At 38.5% G+C, this 20,708-nt stretch overlaps 1 protein-coding gene across 2 annotated transcripts in view; it reads right to left on the bottom strand.

The window, feature by feature from the left end:
* STXBP5L (syntaxin binding protein 5L) overlaps positions 1 to 20,708 on the bottom strand; it is a 423,473-nt gene that overhangs the window by 228,602 nt on the left and 174,163 nt on the right. For both annotated transcript variants that reach the window (XM_069070001.1, XM_069070002.1), the window contains one exon: positions 8,666 to 8,729. In XM_069070001.1, coding sequence (XP_068926102.1) covers positions 8,666 to 8,729 — 64 coding nt within the window. The remainder of the gene's footprint in view (positions 1 to 8,665; positions 8,730 to 20,708) is intronic.

Genomic DNA, 20,708 nt, shown 5'->3' with positions numbered 1-20,708 from the left:
CTATCTATCTATCTATCTATCTATCTATCTATCTATCTATCTATCTACCTATCTATGTGTACACATCTATGTCTATGTACATATGAATGTATGTATTAGTAGAAGGACTATTTGTTTGAACCCTCAGGATTTGAGTTATTCATTGTACCAGATGCAGAACTACAACTTGGGCACTAATCATTGATGGTAGAATTAGAAACTGGTCCAAACACTCTGTAAAGAATTTTGGAATTCTGCTAAAAAAAAAGTGACTAAGTTTACATACCCTTTGATCCAGAGATCCCAGTACTAGGCATATACCCCAACAAGATTAAAGAAAGGTTCCCTTGTATTTCCAAACAATTATAGCAACACTTTTTGTAGTGGAAGAGAACTGGAAAAAAAGTTGATGCTTATCAATTAAACAATAGCTAAAATAATTTTGGTAAAAAAAGTAATGAAATATTAGCATACCATTATAAACAATGAAAAATTAAGAGAAATATAGAAAACATATAAGTTTGGTCCTAAAGAAAAGTTAAGAAAATAGATCTCTTTCCAGAGGTTTGGGACTATGGTTATGGGATATTGCATATACTGCCAGACTTTGATGTACTGATTGTTTTGTTCAGGAGCTTTTTCTCTTTCTTTTTCTTATCTTCATTAAAAAGCATGGCATGATCAGTAGGGAAAATAAGTGGAAAATGAAACAATGGAAAAACAAAAAAAAAGATTATTTTAAAAAAAACCTCATATAGTTGTATATAGGTCTTAAATTGATATTCTAACAGAGGGGATGACACACACACATATATATATATGTATATGTGGGTGTGAATGTATGTTATATATGTATAAACAAAATAAATACAAAGTAGTTTAGGGATACTACATTGCCACAGAAAGAGAGAAAAGAGAGTATGAAGGAGAAGAGGGTGATTAACAGTGTCAAAGGTTGCAGAGAGGTCAATAAGGATGAATATAGAGGAAAAAGCCATTAGATTTAACAATTAAAGAGATCATTGGCAAATTTAGGGGAGTTATTTAAATTGAATGATGAGTCCAGAAGCCAGATTACAGAGAATTAAGGAAAAAGTGAGAGAAAAGCAAATGCTGCAAACAGCCTTCTCAAGGAGGTTAGTCATAGATTGATCAAATGAAGTTTTTGGGTGAGAGGGGAGAGATGGCCATGAGTTGAGCCACTAGAGGGAGAGATACTGAATACTATTGAGAGAATGGAGATGGTGGGGTAGAGGGCAATGTGCTGGGGAAGATGGGATGCAATGGGATCACTTATACATGTAGAGGGATTGGCACCTCTTCAGGTGAGACAGAGTAAAGTCAGAGATAGTGGCAGAAAACATCTTAGTGTTATAAGATGAGGAGGAGAGGAGAAGAGGAAGATTTTGGCTAATGGGCTCAATTTTTTCAATGAAATGTGAAGCAAAATTCTTAATTGGGAGAGTACAGAGAGAAGGAACTATGTGAAGCTTGAGGAAGGATATAAAGATTCAAAAAAGCTACTATGATGAGTAGGATAGTGACTTAATTAACAAGTTGTGAAAGGATTGCCTTGACATAGTGAGGGCCCAGTTGAATAACTTAATTATATAGTACACTTAGCACAACTTCAGTAGCAAATGAGCAGGAACAAAGACAGTAAATGGTGGAGGAATACAAGGCTGAGGCTGCGCAGAGCAATACTGGAAAAAGGGTAAGTGGACAAGGTATTTGAGAGAGAGCTGAATTGGCTCAACAAGGGGTCAAGATGGGGAAAAGATAAGAGTACAGCCATGGCAGTGGTGATGACTTGGGAAAAAACTGAAGGGTCAAGGGATCTGAAGGCACAGTGACGATGAAGAGCAGGGTTTGGAGGTTACAAGATTGGGGTGGGGGGGGAAGGGAGGTGGAACCATAGTTCAGAACTCTGAAATTCCCCTATCTGACCACAGTATCTTATCTCATCTCTCCCTGTGCTTCATGACTAAACCAATTATTCATTTTTTTTTGCCTTTTTGGAGGGCAATTGGGGATAAGTAACTTGCCCAAGGTTACACGGCTAGTTTGTGTGTGTGTGTGTGTGTGTGTGTGTGTGTGTGTGTGTGTTAAGTATCTGAGGCCAGAATCGAACTTGGGTCCTCCTGACTCCGGGGCTAGTGCTTTACTCACTGTGCCACCTAGCTGCCCCCTATCATTCATTTTTGCAACTCTAGTTCTGCCAAACTCTACCCTGGATTATTCTTACCATGTGTCTCTTACAGTGTTCTTACAGTTCACCTGCTGCCAACTGAGCTGACTAGGTCCACAACAAATTTATATCATCTCATCCCAGTTACTTGCCTCTCCTTCCCCCTGATTACAAGGCATTTCTTTTATTCTTTCCTAAATAACTCATTCTCATGCTTCCCATAGTGCCTGTACCAAATCTTTTCTTCTTTTTTTCAAGCCTCCCAATACCTCCCTTCCCCATTCTTTCTCAGCAAAGGACTTTGTCCCAAACTTTGAGAAAATATAGGATAGGCTATTGCTCTGAATTCCTTATTCTATGTCTCAAAACTCTTCAATATCACTACTCTCCCCATCCTTTCACAATTACCTCCTCTTTTGCTCCAGTCCCTAATGAATTGGCTTATTTACATGTAATTAATCACAATCACTTCTTGTCTGCTTCTCATCTCAACTGGCTCCCTCTCTACTGACTAAAACATACCTAGGTCTCCCTATTTCTTGAAAACAAAATGGCTTCTACTTGACACTTAACACTAACTCTTAGCCTATTATCCTTCATTTCTTCTCTTTCACATTCCCATCCTAGAAAATGTTACCTCCACTTCACTGTCACTACTTCTTGACTCACTTCTCAGTACCTTGAAATCTGGCCCAGAACACCTCCACTCAGCTGAAACTGCTCTCTTGAAGGTAATCAGTGATGTCCTAATGGCCACATCTAATCGTCTTACTTAGTCCTCCCTTCCGATTTCTCTCTAGCATTTGACATTGTTGACCACCTTCTCCCAGGGGATATTATCTCTTCTCTGGGTTTTCATGGTACTGCTCTCTTTCTTGGTCATCTGACAGTGCCTAACTGTCTGGCTGCTCTTCTCAGTTCCCTTTGCTGAATCATTATTCATGTCCCAGCCTAATGTATAAGAATGTCCTGATGCTCTGTCCTGGCTCTTCTTTCTTTATATACTCTTTATTGGTGAACTTATCAGCTCCCCAGAGTTCAATTATTATTAGTTTAATTATACAGATTATTCTCAGAATTATCCAGCTCTAGTGTGTCTCTTGAGATGTAACTGCACATTACCAACTGGCTATAAGATATTTTCAATTGACTAGCCCCTAGGAATTTCAAACATTATATGCTGAAAATAGAAATTATCATCTTTCCCCCCAAACTCACTTAGCTCTTCCTAACTTCTGTATTTTCTTTGAGGGCACCACCCTGCCAGGCCCTCTTGTTCACAACCTAAAAGTCATCCTCAACTCTTCCCTCTCACTTCCTTCCCTTCTAATCTAATTAGTTGCCAAATCTTTTAAAATCTATCTCTACAATTTCTCTTGAATCTATCCTCTTTTTCCTACTCACATAGCTACCACTCTAGCTCATATCATAGTCATTTTTATATTTTTTGAGACTTGTGTCTCCCTGTTTCATTCAGTTTGGGGGTGAAGCAGCCATTCATGGACCTGATCCTACTACAGATGAACATGGAAGCCTTGACCTACTCTATTTTGGACCTGTTCAGATTTGTCCATCCTAATAGGGACACATGCCCCACCCCTACTCCTTGGGGTTTACCATACTGACTCAAGGCTTAGTGTAGACACATGATCAGTTTAGGTCACAGTAGCTCAGAACTCTAGAGCTCAACCTCAGTTTATCATCTATGAACAAGTGTGATAGCCTTCTAATTGCTCTCATTAACTTCAGTTTCTTGAGAACTGCCCCCCACCCTCCATCCCATATGCATCTACAACACAACATCAAATTGATATTTCAAAAGGATAGGTCTAACCATATCACTCCTCTATTCAAGAAGCTCCAGTAGCTCCCTGTTACTTCTAGAATAAATGCAAATTCTTCCATGCAGCATTTAAAACCCTTCACAATCTGACTTCAACCTATCTTTCCAGGTTTAACGCACATGACTCCCCTTCTCCATGGACTGACTGTTTCATTGAAGCTTGTTCAGTGATTGCACCAACTCCCCATGCCTGAAATGTATTCCCCCTTTTAAATCTACCTCTTAGAATCCTAAACTTTCTTCAAACTTGGTTCAAGTTCCATTTCTTATTTAGTTCTTTCCTGAGCTCCTAGGTGCTAGCCCCGCCCCTACTTCTCCCCACTTTTCCATGTAAGTTTACACTTACTTTGTATATATTTATTTGTCTATCTGTGCATATGTTATCTTCCCCAACTAAATGGCAGCTCCTTGAGGGCAGGTGATATTGTGTGTTTTTCTCTGTCCCTAGTTCTTAGCATAGTGCCTGGTATACTGTAGGTGTTTAATTGTTGTTGTTGCTGCTGTTTGTCCTGCATTTTCAAAGAGGATCAATGGTTGGGGTAAAATGGTGGATAATGGGTGATGTCTTTACTTACATGTGAATTGGATTTAAGTAAGGAAGAGTTGCACAGAGGTGTCCACCTCACTCTTTCTTCTGGAGTCATCAAAGTCTAGTGGCAGGACAACAGTCAAGACAACTGGTGATGGCTCAGAACATAGTGCATGACCTTGTTGTCTTTGATGTCTGACCAAGGTCTAAGAGCTCCATAGCACCTGCTTCATCTGCCTTCATGGCCACTGGAACAAATTATTCTCATCTGCTCATTTGGCCAGGGAAAGTCTTCACATGCTTGGGAAAGACATCCCCCAGTGATAGTGGGAACTACTCACTACCCACGTGATCTTGTCCAAATCATTTAACCTCTCTAGACCTCAGTTTCCTCATCTGTAAAAAGAAGGGCTCAGACTCCATGGCCTTTAATATTCCTTCTGATTCTCCATTTATGATCCTATTGTATACCATTAAGGGGGAAACAGTTATACTTGTTGATTGAATCATTGATTATAATCTAGCATGTGCCACTGACTCCCTGTGATCTTGTGCTAAAAGCTTGACCTTTCTAGGTCTTATTTTTCAATTGGTAAAATGAAGGTATTAGAACAGATATCTTTAAAGTCCCTTCAGAGTCTTAAGAAAAATATCTCTGCAATACATTAACTCAACCAGATATTTTCATCTTAAGCCTTTAATGTAAAGCAAAAGATGTAAAGTCATGTGAGAGGAGTTCCCAATAAGGATTAAGTCAAGAGAAGAACTCAATTTCTAGGGCAAAGAATGTTGAAAGAGAGGGACAGATTAAGATGGCCTTAGATGTGCTCAGACAGGAAGGTTTAGAAACAAAGAGAGGGAGGGTTTATGGTTGAAAGGGATGGAAGAACCTGTATTGAATTAGCAAAGGGAAGGAAGGGCTGGAGAGGGGGCTGGCAGACCCTCCAGAGTAAGGCAGATAGCCAATTCTGGAAATGTCCAGTAAGATACCTGTTGTTTCTAAATTGTAACTTGACTGGGCTAATCTCTTGGCCTTGGGTGTTTTCCTCGAAGTATCAGGAGGCTATTTGGGAGGGAGAAAGACCATGGTTTCTTCTATCTGACACTCCTACCCTTCCTGCATCCTATTCATAAGTAGACTAAATCAGTTCTCTCTTTAACGTCAGGCTTCTGAGTATCATGATTTCAGGGGTCACCTCTACCCTTGTCAGTTCTCTGGTAGGTAATTAACAAATTCTAGTTGAATGGATTAATGAATAAAAGTCTCTCCTCTCTCTTTGCACTGAACCATGCTGCCTCCATTTTCCAACTGCTGTCACAGTGGGATAGACCTTCATTGCCACCTCTCTGGTCATCCTCAGGCTCTAACCTCTTTAGTTATATTTCACACAGCTGCCAGATTAATCTTCCTTATGTAGAGGTATGACTGCCTCCTTCATTCTCCCATTGACTTTCCAATGACTACCAAAGAGAAATCTAAACTCCTCAGGGTTAATTGTCACAGAACTCCACAATCTAGCTTCATATTATCTTATACTTCTTATCTATGTGCTTCAGCCAACATTCTCTACATCTTACCTTTGTTCTTTGTTCATATTATTTCTTTGCATAGAATGCTCCACTCTTGCCCTAACTCCCTCAACCCTCACCAATTTCTCCTGGAAATATCCCAGTGATCATTCGATGCCTATTTAAATGTTATCACCTCTATGAGTCTTATCAACCCAACCTTAGTATAAATAAATAAAATAATAAATAAACAATAAAATATTTTAAAATTCTCTTACTCTCGGTGGATCTTGGCTATACTTTGATTTCATTGCTCCTACGAATTTCGCAAAATCATATAAAGTTAGAGCTTGGAGAGACCTTGGAGATCACCTAATACAAGTCCCTCACTTGATAGATAAGGAGATCAATGCCCAGAGAAGATTCAAAGATCTGACTCCCAGTTCCTCCCTCTTTTTGTTACCTCATACTGCCTCCTACCTCTCAGTTATTGTTCTCTATTTTGTATTAGAAGTATAGGTGTAGTATATTGCTACTAGTCTGCAAGCTCTATAAGAGTAGGGACCAAATCTCTTTTGTCTTTGTGATTCTCCCCAAATCTTATCACATTGCTCTGTAGCAAAAAGGTGATTAGCAAACATTTAAATGAATTGAATTGAATATGGGTATTATAGAGAAGGGCTGCCAAGACCAAGATGCTGTGGCACAACATAATTTACCTCTTACCTAACAAGATTCATTCTATGAAGGCAGATGGCAAACATAATTGTAACACCAGACAGGGGATGATACCAGGTTTAGAAGGGGGAAGACGGGACAAAGAACATGGGGCTTAATGGTACCCGAGACTACAACATTCCCCTAGTCAATGTGAACACCAGCTCTACTGAAGCAGCATGAGCCACGCAAATCAAAACACCACCACAACCTTGACCATGATCTTCCTTCAGACCCTGAGGGAAACAGCTCAGGAATCACTGAAGAGCCTGGGAAAAAGTGATTTCCACCTCTACCCCCTAACAACTTGTTTCCAGCCTAACACTTGAAGCCATCACTGAGGGGAGGAATCATTTTGGAAAAGGGGGTTCACCAACATCACCAACAATTGCTGACCAACTGCCACAACACACAGATAAGCACAAGCACCCCAACCCTCCCCAAACCTTTAGTCCCTAATCCAGCCATCACATAGGAAAGCAGCTCTTGTAGGAAAGGGCCTAGCAGTCTCCATGGAGCAGGCAAGTCAATCTAGCTGAAGAAGCAAGGAACCCTTAGAGAGAGATAATGTGCCACGCAAACACAAACCAATCTTGACTACTATCTCCCCTTAGATCTTGATGGAGACAGACCCTGAACCCAGAGGCTTATGAATAGCAATGCTTCCATCACAGTGCCCCCCAGACATCATTCTGAGAAGCAAGCCCTGTGGATACGCAATTCTCTTCATTCAAGTCCTTGGCACTGTCAGGTGGATCAACATCAGAAACTTGTACAATTTTATCAGTGGAAATGATGTTAAAGAGATGTATTTCCATCTGGTTGGTAGTTGTATTCTAAGGACCACTGGACCTTTGCTTCTGAAACCTTCCATCTACGTGGTCTCCCCCATTATAATGTGAGCTCTGTGAGAGCAGAGATTGAACTTCTGCTTGTATCCCCAGGGTTCAGTTCATATAGCACATAGCAAGTGTTTGATATATGCTTTCTTCATTCATTCATGCATTCGTTCAACTGTTAGGTTTTGGAACATGGGTATAACCTCTGGACAATTTTTATTTATACCTCATTTCCAAGGTGACACTCTGAAGGGATGGATTTATGACCTAGCAAGGTCTTAGATGCTAGAAAGTAAAAATATCTGAAGCCAGCGGCTTCCTCCTCCATTTGTCCTGGCAAGAGTAATCAAGAGATTCAGCCTTCAACATAAATACCAGGTACCCTGCGGTTTCTGTATTCAATAGTGTTGACCCAGGTATCACCCAGTTCAGCAGTCAAAGATCCTTTTACTCAGTACCTACCTAGGGGTTGAGCAGAGAAATTAATTTCTAGATTGTTTTTTTTCTTCCTGCTGTTTAGGGAGGTTAGAACAGGGCTGAATGGGGGATTCTGATTTGGAAAGGCCTATACTAGGCACACTGATATCATCAATTTACTTAATTTACTGCTAACATTTTGATTAATGCCTTTTTCATATGTATGTGTTTGTAAATGACCTTGAATTAGGCACACAACCAGGGACATAATGAATAGAGGAGCCAGTGGGAGAGGAGAAAGATCTGTGAGAATTGATTGGCTGATATAGGCATAACCTCATAACATGAGAAAGTGATAGCACTCATGAAGGAGTGAGGCCAAGTGGTATCAGTCAGCTGCTCTGAGAGCCTGGGAGAGAGGCAAAAGGGGCCTAGCAGATATCCAAAATGTCTTCTAGAGCTGGGTGACAGGTATCATATATACCTTCACAAAAATTTTAGATATGAACTTTGTTTTGGCTCTGATAGAAACCGAAGGGTTCATTTGGAGTTAATATTATTTTGAATGGCCTGAAAAATTTTAGGAACTGAGGAAAACAAAAACACCAAGACTTTATGGCATTTTATGCTATTATTGTACTCACTTTCCCTTCGTCCCTTGGACTATCACTTAAATGTACAACTGGACCTGGGTGAGTCTTTGTGGATCTGAAAAACAAATCAAAATATTGCATTTTTTTAAATAAAAAGAAATACTGTGTACAGAGGGAAACTAAAAATTAAATTATATTAAAATAAATATCTAAAATTCTAGATCATAACCCAAAATGCATTTGAGACTAGCAATCTTCCCTGTTAATCTTTATTAATAACTTATCAGATGTGGGTACAAAATTCAAAATGAATCTTAAATTAAAAATAAAAAAAGCAAAACAGAGAGCCCTGCACCTGTAATGCTCATTATGAACTTGATCCAATCCTGTTTTAAAGATGGATTCTCCAAATTTTATTTTCTTTGACATGAACTTTCAATCCATTATGGATATAAAAGAAAACATATTGGTTCCTTTTGTTTTATAAGTAATTACTTTTCTATATAGATTCTCCATAACATTTCTGCAATTTCTAATCATGGAAAAGAGGTGATTCTCAGGCATTTAAGACCATAGCAGTAGACAAGTTTTGACAGTTCCTGTTACATTGGAAAGGATTTGAGTTCTTCCCTGTGGTCAGTGCATTAAGGATGTCTTTGGACTAACCCAGCTAAGCACAGAGAAGCTCATGTCTAGAAGGCTGACCTCTGAAGAATGTTTTTTGGCTCTGGCAACTGACAAAACTATCTGCTAAGGCATGGCGAAGTTTCATTTGTCTGGGTGAAAAACACCCCCTGATGGCAAAATATGGAACTTTTGAAATGTCTAAAGAGCCGAAGAACTAGTAACTCCAGTTTTCACTACTAGTCAATCCCCAGAAAAAAACAGAGAAGGTCATACAATGATTAGGAACTGAGAAATCCCCAGCTCAGGGATTCTTAACCAGAAGACTGTAAACTTTAAAAAAAAAAAAAGGGGTAACTGTCTAACTATTTAATGGTTTCCTTTTCAATCCAATTATATTTTATTTTATAAATTAAAATGCATTATTCTGAGAAAGGGTTCATAGGCTTCAACTATCTGCCAAAGGGGTTCATGACATAAAACACCAAGAATTCTAGTGTTAGATAATGATATAACACATTGTCCCTTATGCCCATGTTCTCTTTAATCTCTTCCTTATATTCTTGCTTTCTATATTTTTGCTCTCATATTTTTTACATAGTCCAGGTAAGTAAAGTCAAAAGGCATTTATTAAGCACTTATTATGTGCCAGGCACCGCACTAGGTCCTGGGGACAGAAAAGAAGGGCAAACAGATCAGGCCCTCAAGGAGCTTGCAATCTAATGCGAAAGAACCACTATGTACAAATAGGTGCAGGTGATTCAGATATGATTGAAAGGTTCGATGGATCAAATTTGCTATGCAATTCCATCACAATCATAATGACACAGTATCAGCACATTTCCTTTTACTTATTTATCAGTCTATATTCAGTTCCTCGTTTCTGTTTTCATTACTGGATTTGCCCTGTAAGGTGACCTTTTACATCTTACTCTTTTCTAAGAGTTGTGAAAGGAGAGGAGAGGACATATGCTCTGACCTTGGGAATTACTAGGAGTGCCAATTTTGAAAAAGCATTTTCAAAAATCTATTCTTTTTATGCCTTTACCAATACTTCCATCCCTGGGAGATCTCAGGCACTCTAGAATAGTCTCACTTACTGCTCTCTTCAAATGACATGCTTCCAGAGTTTTTGGACAACTCTTAAATATGTCTCTGTTTTCAAAATAGCTATTGTTGAAATAGACTATATTAGTCATCTTTGAAGTCTGATGGGGACTAACTTTCATACTGAAGCCATTAGAGTTACCAACATTTTCACATTCCAGGGATAGCCTAGTTCAGCTGATTTAGCTGCTTATTTTGACCTTGAAATACTAGTTTTAGGAACTGGGTTCTTGCTTTCTGTTTAAGTTCTAGTAACTAAGTTCCTGAGCTCTTTGCCATTCCCTACATATTTGTTCCTTTAGGACAAGGAATATGACTTGTTTATGCCAGACACTTTCAGGTACTGGAACCCTGTCCCTGTGGTGAGGCTCCCACAATTGGAACTGTCTTATTACAACCACCCACTGCCTGAATCTTTCTCTATTGTCTGTTACCACACCCTAATGGTCCACTACTGTGACCTTTCCCCATCCTACCCTTGCAGGTCTTTCTAGTTTCTTGGTTTCATATATCTATGACCTGGCCTATCAACCAAGCTCCTCTATTGACATTAACAATGTCATAAACAGAGATTAGTTTCCATGTTTGCCATAACCAACAAGACTCTAGACCCAAAGCCTATTGCCATCTAGTCTCCTGGATTAACTGGTTACCAAGCCACCTGGCCTCCTGACAAGCCCAGAACCAGAGACCCAAAGACTATGCCTCCTCCCTTCTCCTGCCCAGGGGAGAAAATAAACATACTACCTACAGCCTAGAGCAAGGCTCCCCTTGTTATAGGGAAAGGTATGTCAATATACTGTCTAATAACTAGCAGACTCTCTCCTCTTACTTACTTGTTTACTTCCTTACTTGCTCAAATCTCTGTGATTCAGAGTCCAAGGCTGCTTAAGCAACAATTCCCTTCCCTGATTCAATGCCCCATTCTCTCATCTCTCCCACTTTATCCCTACTCTTCCCCATTCCAGTTCAAGACTATCTGCCTTTTCCATTCTATCACCTGTATCCACTATTCTATTATCAAAAATTGCTTTTCCTAATGGACCTCTTTCTCTCATAATCCTTCTATTTTCCTGCAAGCATAGAAAGACCATCTTACTTAAATAAAGTCTTACTCCCAAAAGACCCTTACTATCTTGTCTGGTACTGGACACACCTTCTCTCGTGTCCCATCTATCCTAAAACACTAGATAAGAAGAATGAATAGACATCCTCCTTGCTCCCTTCTTCCATTTCCAGTCCTTTTCCATTGTCACTATCATTAAATAGCCTCTCATCTTACAAGGTTTACTACATCTAAATATATCACCCTATCCAGACCAGTGTCCAGATTGGTCTATCACTACCTTCCCCCTCCAAATACCTTGACCTCCTAGTACATTAATCTCCTCAACTCTTAGGGAGTTGCCTGCGGCATAGGGAAAGTCAAGTAACTTGCCATGGATTACAAAGTTAAGATGTATCAGAGTCAGGATTTGAATCTAGCTCTTCCTGATGCCAAAGTTAGTTGGTATTCCACTATGCCATACTGTCTGCCTCCGTTTTTAACATTCCAAAAAAAAGACTCACAGAAATCAGAAGGATGGTTCATTTTTTTAAAACTAGAGAGGAGAAGAAATTGCAAGTGGAGAGGCTATAGGTTTAAAGTGTCTTAGAAGCTACAGGAACCATTGAGAGGTAGCCTAGCCCAATCTCTCATTTTATAGATAAGGAAACTGTGGTGGAAAGAGAAAGAGGTAATATGACATTCAAGGTTCCATAGCTCCTTAGTAACAAGTGTAGGAATAGAATCCAGGTTTCCTGGGTCCTAAATTAGTGTATTTACACTGTAACAAGTTTCATTTCCCTGGCTACTTATTTTTTAAAGAGAAGAAGGGAGATATTATAAGAAGGAATGCATTTTATAAATGATGGTAAAACAAAGGATAAATCATGATGGTGATATGCAGGGGCCATGCTAGAGCTGAGGAGATGAGAGTTAGATATGTAGATTTGCATGACATTTGCATGACATGTAGTTAGATATGTAGATCTGCATGACATTTGCATCAAAATGACAAAGCCATGAAGTTGGTAAGATCACTAAAAGAACAAAGAGATCAAAAAGAGGATAGAGTCCGGGACAGAGTATGTACATGGCACAGATGAACCAGCAAAGAAAAAAACAAAGACTGAAAAGCAACAGGTAGAAGAACCAGAAGAGAGCAGTGTCAGAAAAGCTGAAGGAGGAGAGAATCCAGAAGGAAGAGGTCATAAACATTGGTGTCAACTACTGAATAAAGGAAGCAGAAGATGAAGACGAGGAAAGGTCACTGGATCAGATGATTAAAAGATCATTGCTAACTTCTTTGAAGAGAGCAGTTGCAGTTGAGGAATGAAATCAAAAGCCAGATTGAAAATGGTTAAGAAATGAATAGATCACAGAATCATAAATGCCGTTTCTCAGTCCTCATACTTCTTAACCGATTGGCAGCATTTGACACCGATGACTACACCCCCCTTCTGGATTCTCTTCTCTTCCTCAGCTTTCTAGACACTCCTCTTTCCTGGTTCTGACTCTACCATCTGATTGTTCCTTCTCAGTTATTTTCACTGAATGTAATAGAAGGAGAAGTAGAAGGAGGAGTGTAAACGGCTTCTTCTAGGACTTTGGCTATAAGAGGAAGGAGAGTTATAAGATCACAACTCGAAGGGATCAGGATCAAGTTAAAGGTGTTGTTGTCCTGGTTGTTGTTGTTTTAAGAATGAACCATACCTAGGCATGTTTGTAGACAGCACAGAAGGAGATGGATAACCAATGGATGATAAAAAAAAATGACAACAGAGGGGGAACAATAGAAGGAACAAGTTTTTGGAAGAGACAGAAGGCAATATAATCAAGGACACAAATAGAAGTGTGGGCCTTAGCAAGGAGAAGGGTCATCTCTCCAAACGCAAGGAGAGAAAAAGAGGAAATGAGAGATTATGTTAAGATTTAAGATTTAAAATAGAGGAAAGAGTTCATAAAAGACTGCCTCATGCTTTACCAAGAAAACTGAGGACAAGTTCTCTACTAAAAGGAAAAGGGGAGTAGGGAGTGGTCAGGATGGCCTGGGAGAAAAGCAAAGGTCTTGAACTGATACTTTAGGGAATATGATAAAGAATCATCCAGGGAGCAGTAAAAGGTTTGCCACATAATTGAGATTAGGTAATAAATTTGTTGTGGAACCACTCATCATCGCTTAACTTCTTCCAGCATTGTTCAGCAGCTTGGGAATAGGAGTGGAAAAGGTGGGTGGTGGAACAGAATAATGGAAGAAGTATTTATATATTTTAAATTTAGTATTTTATTTTCCCTCAGTTACATGCAAAAACAATTTTTAACATTCATTTTTAAAACTTTGAGGTCCAAATTCTCTCTCTTCCTCCCTCCCCACTCACCTTCCCCCGTATTGAGAAGACAAGCAATTTGACATAGGTTATACATGTGTAATCATGCAAAACATTTCCATAATAATTATGTTGTAAAAGAAAACAGACAAAAAAAAACTCAAGAAAAATATAGTAAAAAAAAAGTATGCTTCAATCTGTGGAATAAGCATTTATTAAGTACCTCCTATGTGCCAGACATTGTACTCAGAGTTTTACAGATATCTCATTTGATCCTCACAATATCTTGTGAGGCACTTGTTATTATTATCTTCATTTTTATAGCTGAGGAAATCGAGGCTGAGAAATGTTAGGTGACTTGCCCAGGGTCCCACTTTTAGTAAGCATCTAAGGTTGGAATTGAACTCATGTCTTCCTGACTCCAAGCCCAGTGCTCTATCTACTGTGCCACCTAGCTACTTGGTGTGGGTAATTCAGGTGGCCATGTATTTTCATCATTTTTTCAATAATGATGTTTTCATAGATATCAAAGCATTTTTGGAAGTTAAAGTTGATTTAAAAATGAAATTTTGTTATTATGATATTGCCTATGGGGGACATGCCATCAGTCTTGAAATATCCAAAGGGCCATCATGTGTAAGAATGATTAAATTTGGTATGAATTTCACTTATCTTGAGACTTTAGTGTCCCACTGATGAGCCTTTTTTCCTGCTAAGGACTCTAGGTCATAGCAAGTGTACCTGAGTTATTATATTCATTGGCTTAGTCTTTAAAAGGGAATTACTCATGACTTGGAGAGAGTTGGGTAAAGAGGATGGATAGAAAAATCAGAGAACTACAAAATTATATATATTTATTCCCTGGAGAGAGACATGTACATCTGTGCAGACCACCCAGGGGAGCCATGTGGGCCTCCAAGATACATTGTGCAATAAAAAATCATTGCCACATAGAAATGCTGACAAATGAAAGGAGTCATTGCCAAACAGGAATACAGAAGGAGGAATGGAGGCATGACTTAGAATTGTGAAGGTGAAGAAGCATTATATCAGGATAACATCATGGAGCTCACCATCCCTTCACTGGTATCATGCATGAATCATGTAGATTTGTAATGTCCTAAGATGAGACCCACCAGAACACAGTGCTGCTTAATAGTCAAGGTACATCACATTCTTTCTACTTACAACAGGGCCCCAACTAGGATACTACTGTAAGAAAGTAGGGAGGGATATATAGGATCCTGAATGAGGCAGGGATCTTCCGGGGGGTGGGGGTGGTGGGGAATGGAGGGGGTAGGATGAGAGAAAGACTGCTTGAGTCCCTAGAAACCCTGAATTCTTTTCCTTTTCAAGGCTGAGGGGAACCCCTGGATAATCCTTAGGTTGGAAGGACTACATATGGCCCTGGAAACAGAAGAAGCCAGTCAGAGAGATGAGGATTTGGGCATATGTTATGAGTCTGTTCTGTACCCTTTACTGTGGAAAATAAAATTTGTTCTATGTCAGTTCTTCAGTTAGCTTAGGTGCTTGCTCTCCTCCTACAGAGAACATTCCAGGGAAAACTCTGGACAGTGGCACAAGTCAGAGTACTTTTCCTGAGAAGGCTTCATATTTAAATCCTATCCATGTGACCTCAGAGATCTGGCAATAAATAAGTCATAGGTTATATTTACAAAGAGCTTTATGTACATTATCTCATTCAAAACAACCATAATAGGTAGATAGTAAAAGGCATTATCATCCTCATTTACAGATAATAAAATAGAGTTTCATATTTTGTCCATGGTCACAAAGATGATAGTGTCAGAAGCAGAATTTGAAACCCAACCTTTCCTGACTCCACCTCTAGTACTATGTCCTCTTCAAAATGCTTTCCATCTGCAAGGGTAGCAGAGCAGCAGATTTAGACTCATTGCAAAGAAAAGCTGCCCAGCCATTAGAGCGGTTTCCTTGAGAGGTGGTGGTCTCTTACTCCCTGGAGGTCTTCAAGTAGAGGCTGATGATTGCTTTTCAGTGAATCAGGGAATTCTTGATGAGTATGCTTTGGATTTGGTGGCCTTTTAGGTCCCTTCCAACTCTGCGATTGACATTTAGGAAATAGCCTAAGGTCAGATTTAGGGTTCAGTGTGTGATTATGAAACAAAATAAAGTTATATTGCCCATAATGATCAAACCAATGACATTGGTTTTATGAGCACCATGCATTAGTGAAACTAGTGTCATGGCCAATCAGCCACACTCCAGGGAAAAATAATGAGTAAGAACATTTTCTCTTTATAAATGAGCTAAGGGTATGAATATGTCAGCATAGCAACATCAGAAAGAATTCTGGAAATATTTAAGGAATTTTAAAGCAACATGACAAATATCTTTGAAAAGATTGAATATTCATTTAGTGCAACTAAATGAGTGGTAATCAGAGAATTTTAGGGAAATGTGCCAGTCAGTTTGAAAACTCAGATTTCACACGGGAAGGAAGATTTAAATGGCAAAAATGATTTTCAAAACTGAGAAGAGAAGCCATAGAACAATTCAGAGATGAAAAACTATGCAAAAGGCCTTTCTAAATACGGCTGTGCTCCCATTTTATAAATTTGGCACTCACTTCTGATTAAAATTATGTATCATGCCTTCAAATTGTTTAATTGTAATTATTTGTGAACATGTAAACATATAATAAATACCCCATGGGGTTTCCAATTTGATCCAAACTTCAAAGAAACGCTGTGGGGTAGGTACTGTGGGTATAATTATCTCTATTTTAAAGACAAGAAACTAAGGTTCTGAGGAGTTACATGACTTATCCATGGTCACATTGTGTCAGACACGTCTGAAACAGAATCTTCCTGATTCTATCCACTATGCTAAATAATTTGTTTGGGAAAATATAATTGTCTGGTAGACAGAAAAAGCTTTTTTTTTTAAAAAAATGAAAATATAAAATACTGGCAAAAATAAGGTCTCTAGAAAGAAAATGCTATCTGAAAATGAAAACTAAAAACAAACCAGTTGACAGAAATTGCCTAGGAAAGAGAAAGGAATGCTGTCAACTTGCCCGGACAGTTTGCATATAATTTCAGAAACATGCTCACAGTGTAATGGCTAATTATAAGATTGGTGCATCAATAATTTGTTAGTCTATGACATTTATTGTGTACCCACTGTGTACTGAACATTGAAATGGATAGCGTGGGAAATAAAAGGAAATGGAAGACAAGTTTGTGCCCTGAGGAAGCTTAGATTTTGGTGAAGAAAGTGGATATTTATGAACACATAAGAGCAAACACCAAAAATAGAACCTAAAGGATAAGTAAATGACTAGTAACAGACTTCTCATAGTCACTACACATGTGGGTAGGTCAAGAGATGTTACCATGATTGTTACAATGATGAATTTAGCTTCATTAAGAAGGTAATATTTGAACAGAATTTTGGAGAAGGATAAAGATACAGCTCAGTATATATATATATATATATATATAATCAACAGGGAAATATTATTTACATTGAGGAAAAACTTGTGGTCCTATCTGAATCAAACAATTTTGCAGGTACTTCCAGAAGTTCTCAGAAACTTTGAAGTTGGCTCTTAAAAGTATACTTCAAGGTTTTTAACTCTCAGAAGTTATGTCTTTGTTGAGTCTTTGTAATGGTATTGGGAATTTGAAGATCTCCCTGCCCCTTGCATTGGCAAGCTAACTTGGAACACTATGTAATCAGAACCTTGAAAGCTGTTCACAGCAGCAGCCCCCTGGAAAGCTGCTTGTGCTTGACTTTAGTTTTCCCAGCTGATTGACATACACACACATACACATATATACACATTATAAACATATATGTAGTGTGTGTGTATATGTATGTATGATACACACATTACTCTGTGGATCAAGTAAGGTGGGAATTTTAACTTCAAGTTTCTTAAATGTTCTACTAAAAACTCAGGCATAAATGTTGAATATCCAAACCAAAACTGCTAGATCAGGAGAATACTTATCAAGTATACAAACTGTAGAGGTTTAAATTCCTAAGAGGGGAACCAGAATCTTTTTGCTTCAGAGTCCTCTAATCTCCCTGCCCCTTCACTTACCATACCAGTCAGGTCCTTCCACCTAAATATCCTAAATAAACTTGGGATTGGACATTCCCTGATAGGAAGCACACGAATACTTCCTGATTAAAGCAGTAATTATATTAATGCCACTTTTAATCTGTTCTCTTACTTGCTTTTCAGGCAGTGAGGCGGCACAGCGAATAAAATACTAGACTAGGTTTCAGGAAGACCTGAGTTTAAATCCCACTTCAGACACCAGCTGTGTGTAACTATGGGCAAGTCACTTAGAACCTCTCTAAGCCTCTGTTTCCTCATCTCTAAAATGGAGATAATAATAGTAATCACCACACTGAGTTTTTGTGAGGACAAAATGAAATAATATATGAAAAGAATTTTGCAAACCTTAAATCCCTTTATAAATAAATAATATTATTTTCCTTGCACTTTCAACTTTTACACATCTCTTAAATTCTTACTAGAAATGGGACCTACTGTCCCACAGTATTTATCCTACAGGACCTACAGTATTTATCCTGTTCTTGTCTATTAACTAGACTTTTGATCTTATACTGGTTCTTTTAGCAGGCCTTTCTTCCACCTTTTCTACCTAGTTTTAACACAGCCTTACTCTGACTTTATATACCTACTAGATACAACAAGCCTCGCCCTAGTTTTGTCAGCTTTTGTTCCTTACACAGTATTTACAGCCTGTTGTTACTCATAATTTAGTAAGACAGAGCTCCAATACAGAGGGGACCCTGAGTGGAATAACAATAGTAAAGAGCAAGAGAAATCAATTGCCCCACCGATATATAGTTAAGGATTTGGAATAAGAGAAAGGGATCTATGGACTTTTTTTGGGTACCCATTCTGGATGACCCCTGATCAGTTGTTAAAAATGAAGAATGATCACGTTAAAAAAAACTATGCCCACTCTGGCCATGTCAAGTAAAGAAAGCTTTGATGTATGTCAATTAGACATTAAAATTCTAGCTAAAAGATAGGAAAAAGACCAAGCGACATATTTCTGTGACATCCTAGGCTATATAGATAATGGGAGTCAACTGGAGGCAGCATTAGAAATAAGGATTGTAAATTAAAATGCGTCAATGAAAATTCATTTTTTCATCTGTGTCAGAGGTATACTTTCATCTGAATATTTCTCTATCCACTCTCATTTGCAGGTCAAACCCCACAGTTGGGATAGCTATGAATTCTAGTTCTTTTCACCATACTTAAGGGAAAAGTCCAGGTGAGACTAGCTATATAAGATATAAGCTTTGAGAGTAATATTAAGTAATTCCTAGATAGAAGAGAATAATAAGGATAAATGAAAAGAATAAAGGAAGAATATATAAATAAGTGGGCAAGGAATGGATTGCAGTAAGGGATACATTTATCTAGATATCTTCCTCCTTTTTATTCATATCATATCCAAAGGTGTATAAGAATGATACTCCCTAAACTGTAGTATTCCTCCCACACTGCATGGTAGGACTTTAATCCTATATTTTTCATTTTTTTCCATTTCTCAAATGCTTTATTAACTTCTGATTCACATCATTCATTTCTGCCAGGTTTTGAGTTACAAATTTTCTCCCCATTTTCCCCCTACTCACCACCCCAAAATAGCAGTCCCACAGGATATCGCCTCCTCCAATCTGCTCTCTCCCATATTTTCTCCCATACCCCTTTCAACTTTTCCAGTAGGGCATGGTGGATCTCTATGCCCCAGTGCCTGTATATCTTATTTCCCAATTACATGTAAAATAGTGTGTGTGTATATGTATGTATATATATATATATATATATATATATATTTAAACATTTGATTTTAAAACTTTGAATTCCAGATTCATTCCCTTCCCCCCTTGTCACCCACCCTTACTGGGAAGATAAGCATTTCAGTATACATTGTATATGTGTGGCTAAATGCAAAACAAAAACATAGTAGATATATTGTAAAAGACTGACTATATTTCCCTCCCTCCTATTCCACCTCCCACTTGTTCTATTCTCTACTTTGATCCCGTCCCTTTTCAGAAGTGGGTGCTTCCAACTTCCCTACCCCCCCAGCCTGCCCTCCCTTCCATCATCCCCACTCTCATACCCTTCCCCCTTATTCTCCTGGAGGATGAGATGCCCTATTTAGTGTGTATTTCATTTCCTCCCCAAGCCAAATTCAATGGGAATAAGGTTGACTCAGTCCCTTTTGCCTTCCTATTCTTCCCCTCCATTGTAACCATTTTCCCTTGTCTCTTCTATATGAGATAGTTTACCCCATTGTCTCTCCCCATCTCCTCTCATTATATTCCTCTCTCACCTCTTAATTTCACCTTTTAAGTATCATCCCTTCCTGTTAAATTGGTCCTGTGCCCTCTATCTATGTATACCTGTAAACATATATACACACATTCACATATGTATTCATAGGCCCATATACCCTCATATATAGATATATATGTCTATATATATATTTCTATTCCCTTCAACTATTTTCATACTGAAAAAGTTGCATCAGTTACAATTATTGTTTTTCCATGTAGGAATGTTAATAGTTCAACTTCGATAAGTTCCTTATGATTTCTTTTCCCTGTTTACCTTCTCATGCTTATCTTGCTTCTTGTATCTGAATGTCAAATTTTCTATTCAACTCTGGTTTTTTCAGCAAGAATGCTTGAAAGTCCTCTATTCCACTGAATGACCATATTTTCCCCTGAAACGTGATACTCAATTTTGCTGGGTAGGTGATTCTTGGTTTTAATCCCAACTCCTTTGACCTCTGGAATATCATATTCCAAGCCCTTCAGTCCCTCAGTGTAGAAGCTGCCAGATCCTGGGTTATCCTGATTGTGTTTCCACAATATTCAAATTGTTTCTTCCTGGATGCTTGTAATATTCTCTCCTTAATCTGGGAATTCAAGAACCTGGCTATAATAT

Source organism: Petaurus breviceps, unplaced genomic scaffold (assembly GCF_028583685.1).
Source record: "Petaurus breviceps papuanus isolate PSGF00001 unplaced genomic scaffold, PetGlider_PUasm1.0 90792, whole genome shotgun sequence".
NCBI lineage: Eukaryota > Metazoa > Chordata > Mammalia > Diprotodontia > Petauridae > Petaurus > Petaurus breviceps.
The sequence above is the reverse complement of the archived record's forward strand: the minus strand, read 5'-3'. Positions and strand labels throughout refer to the sequence as shown.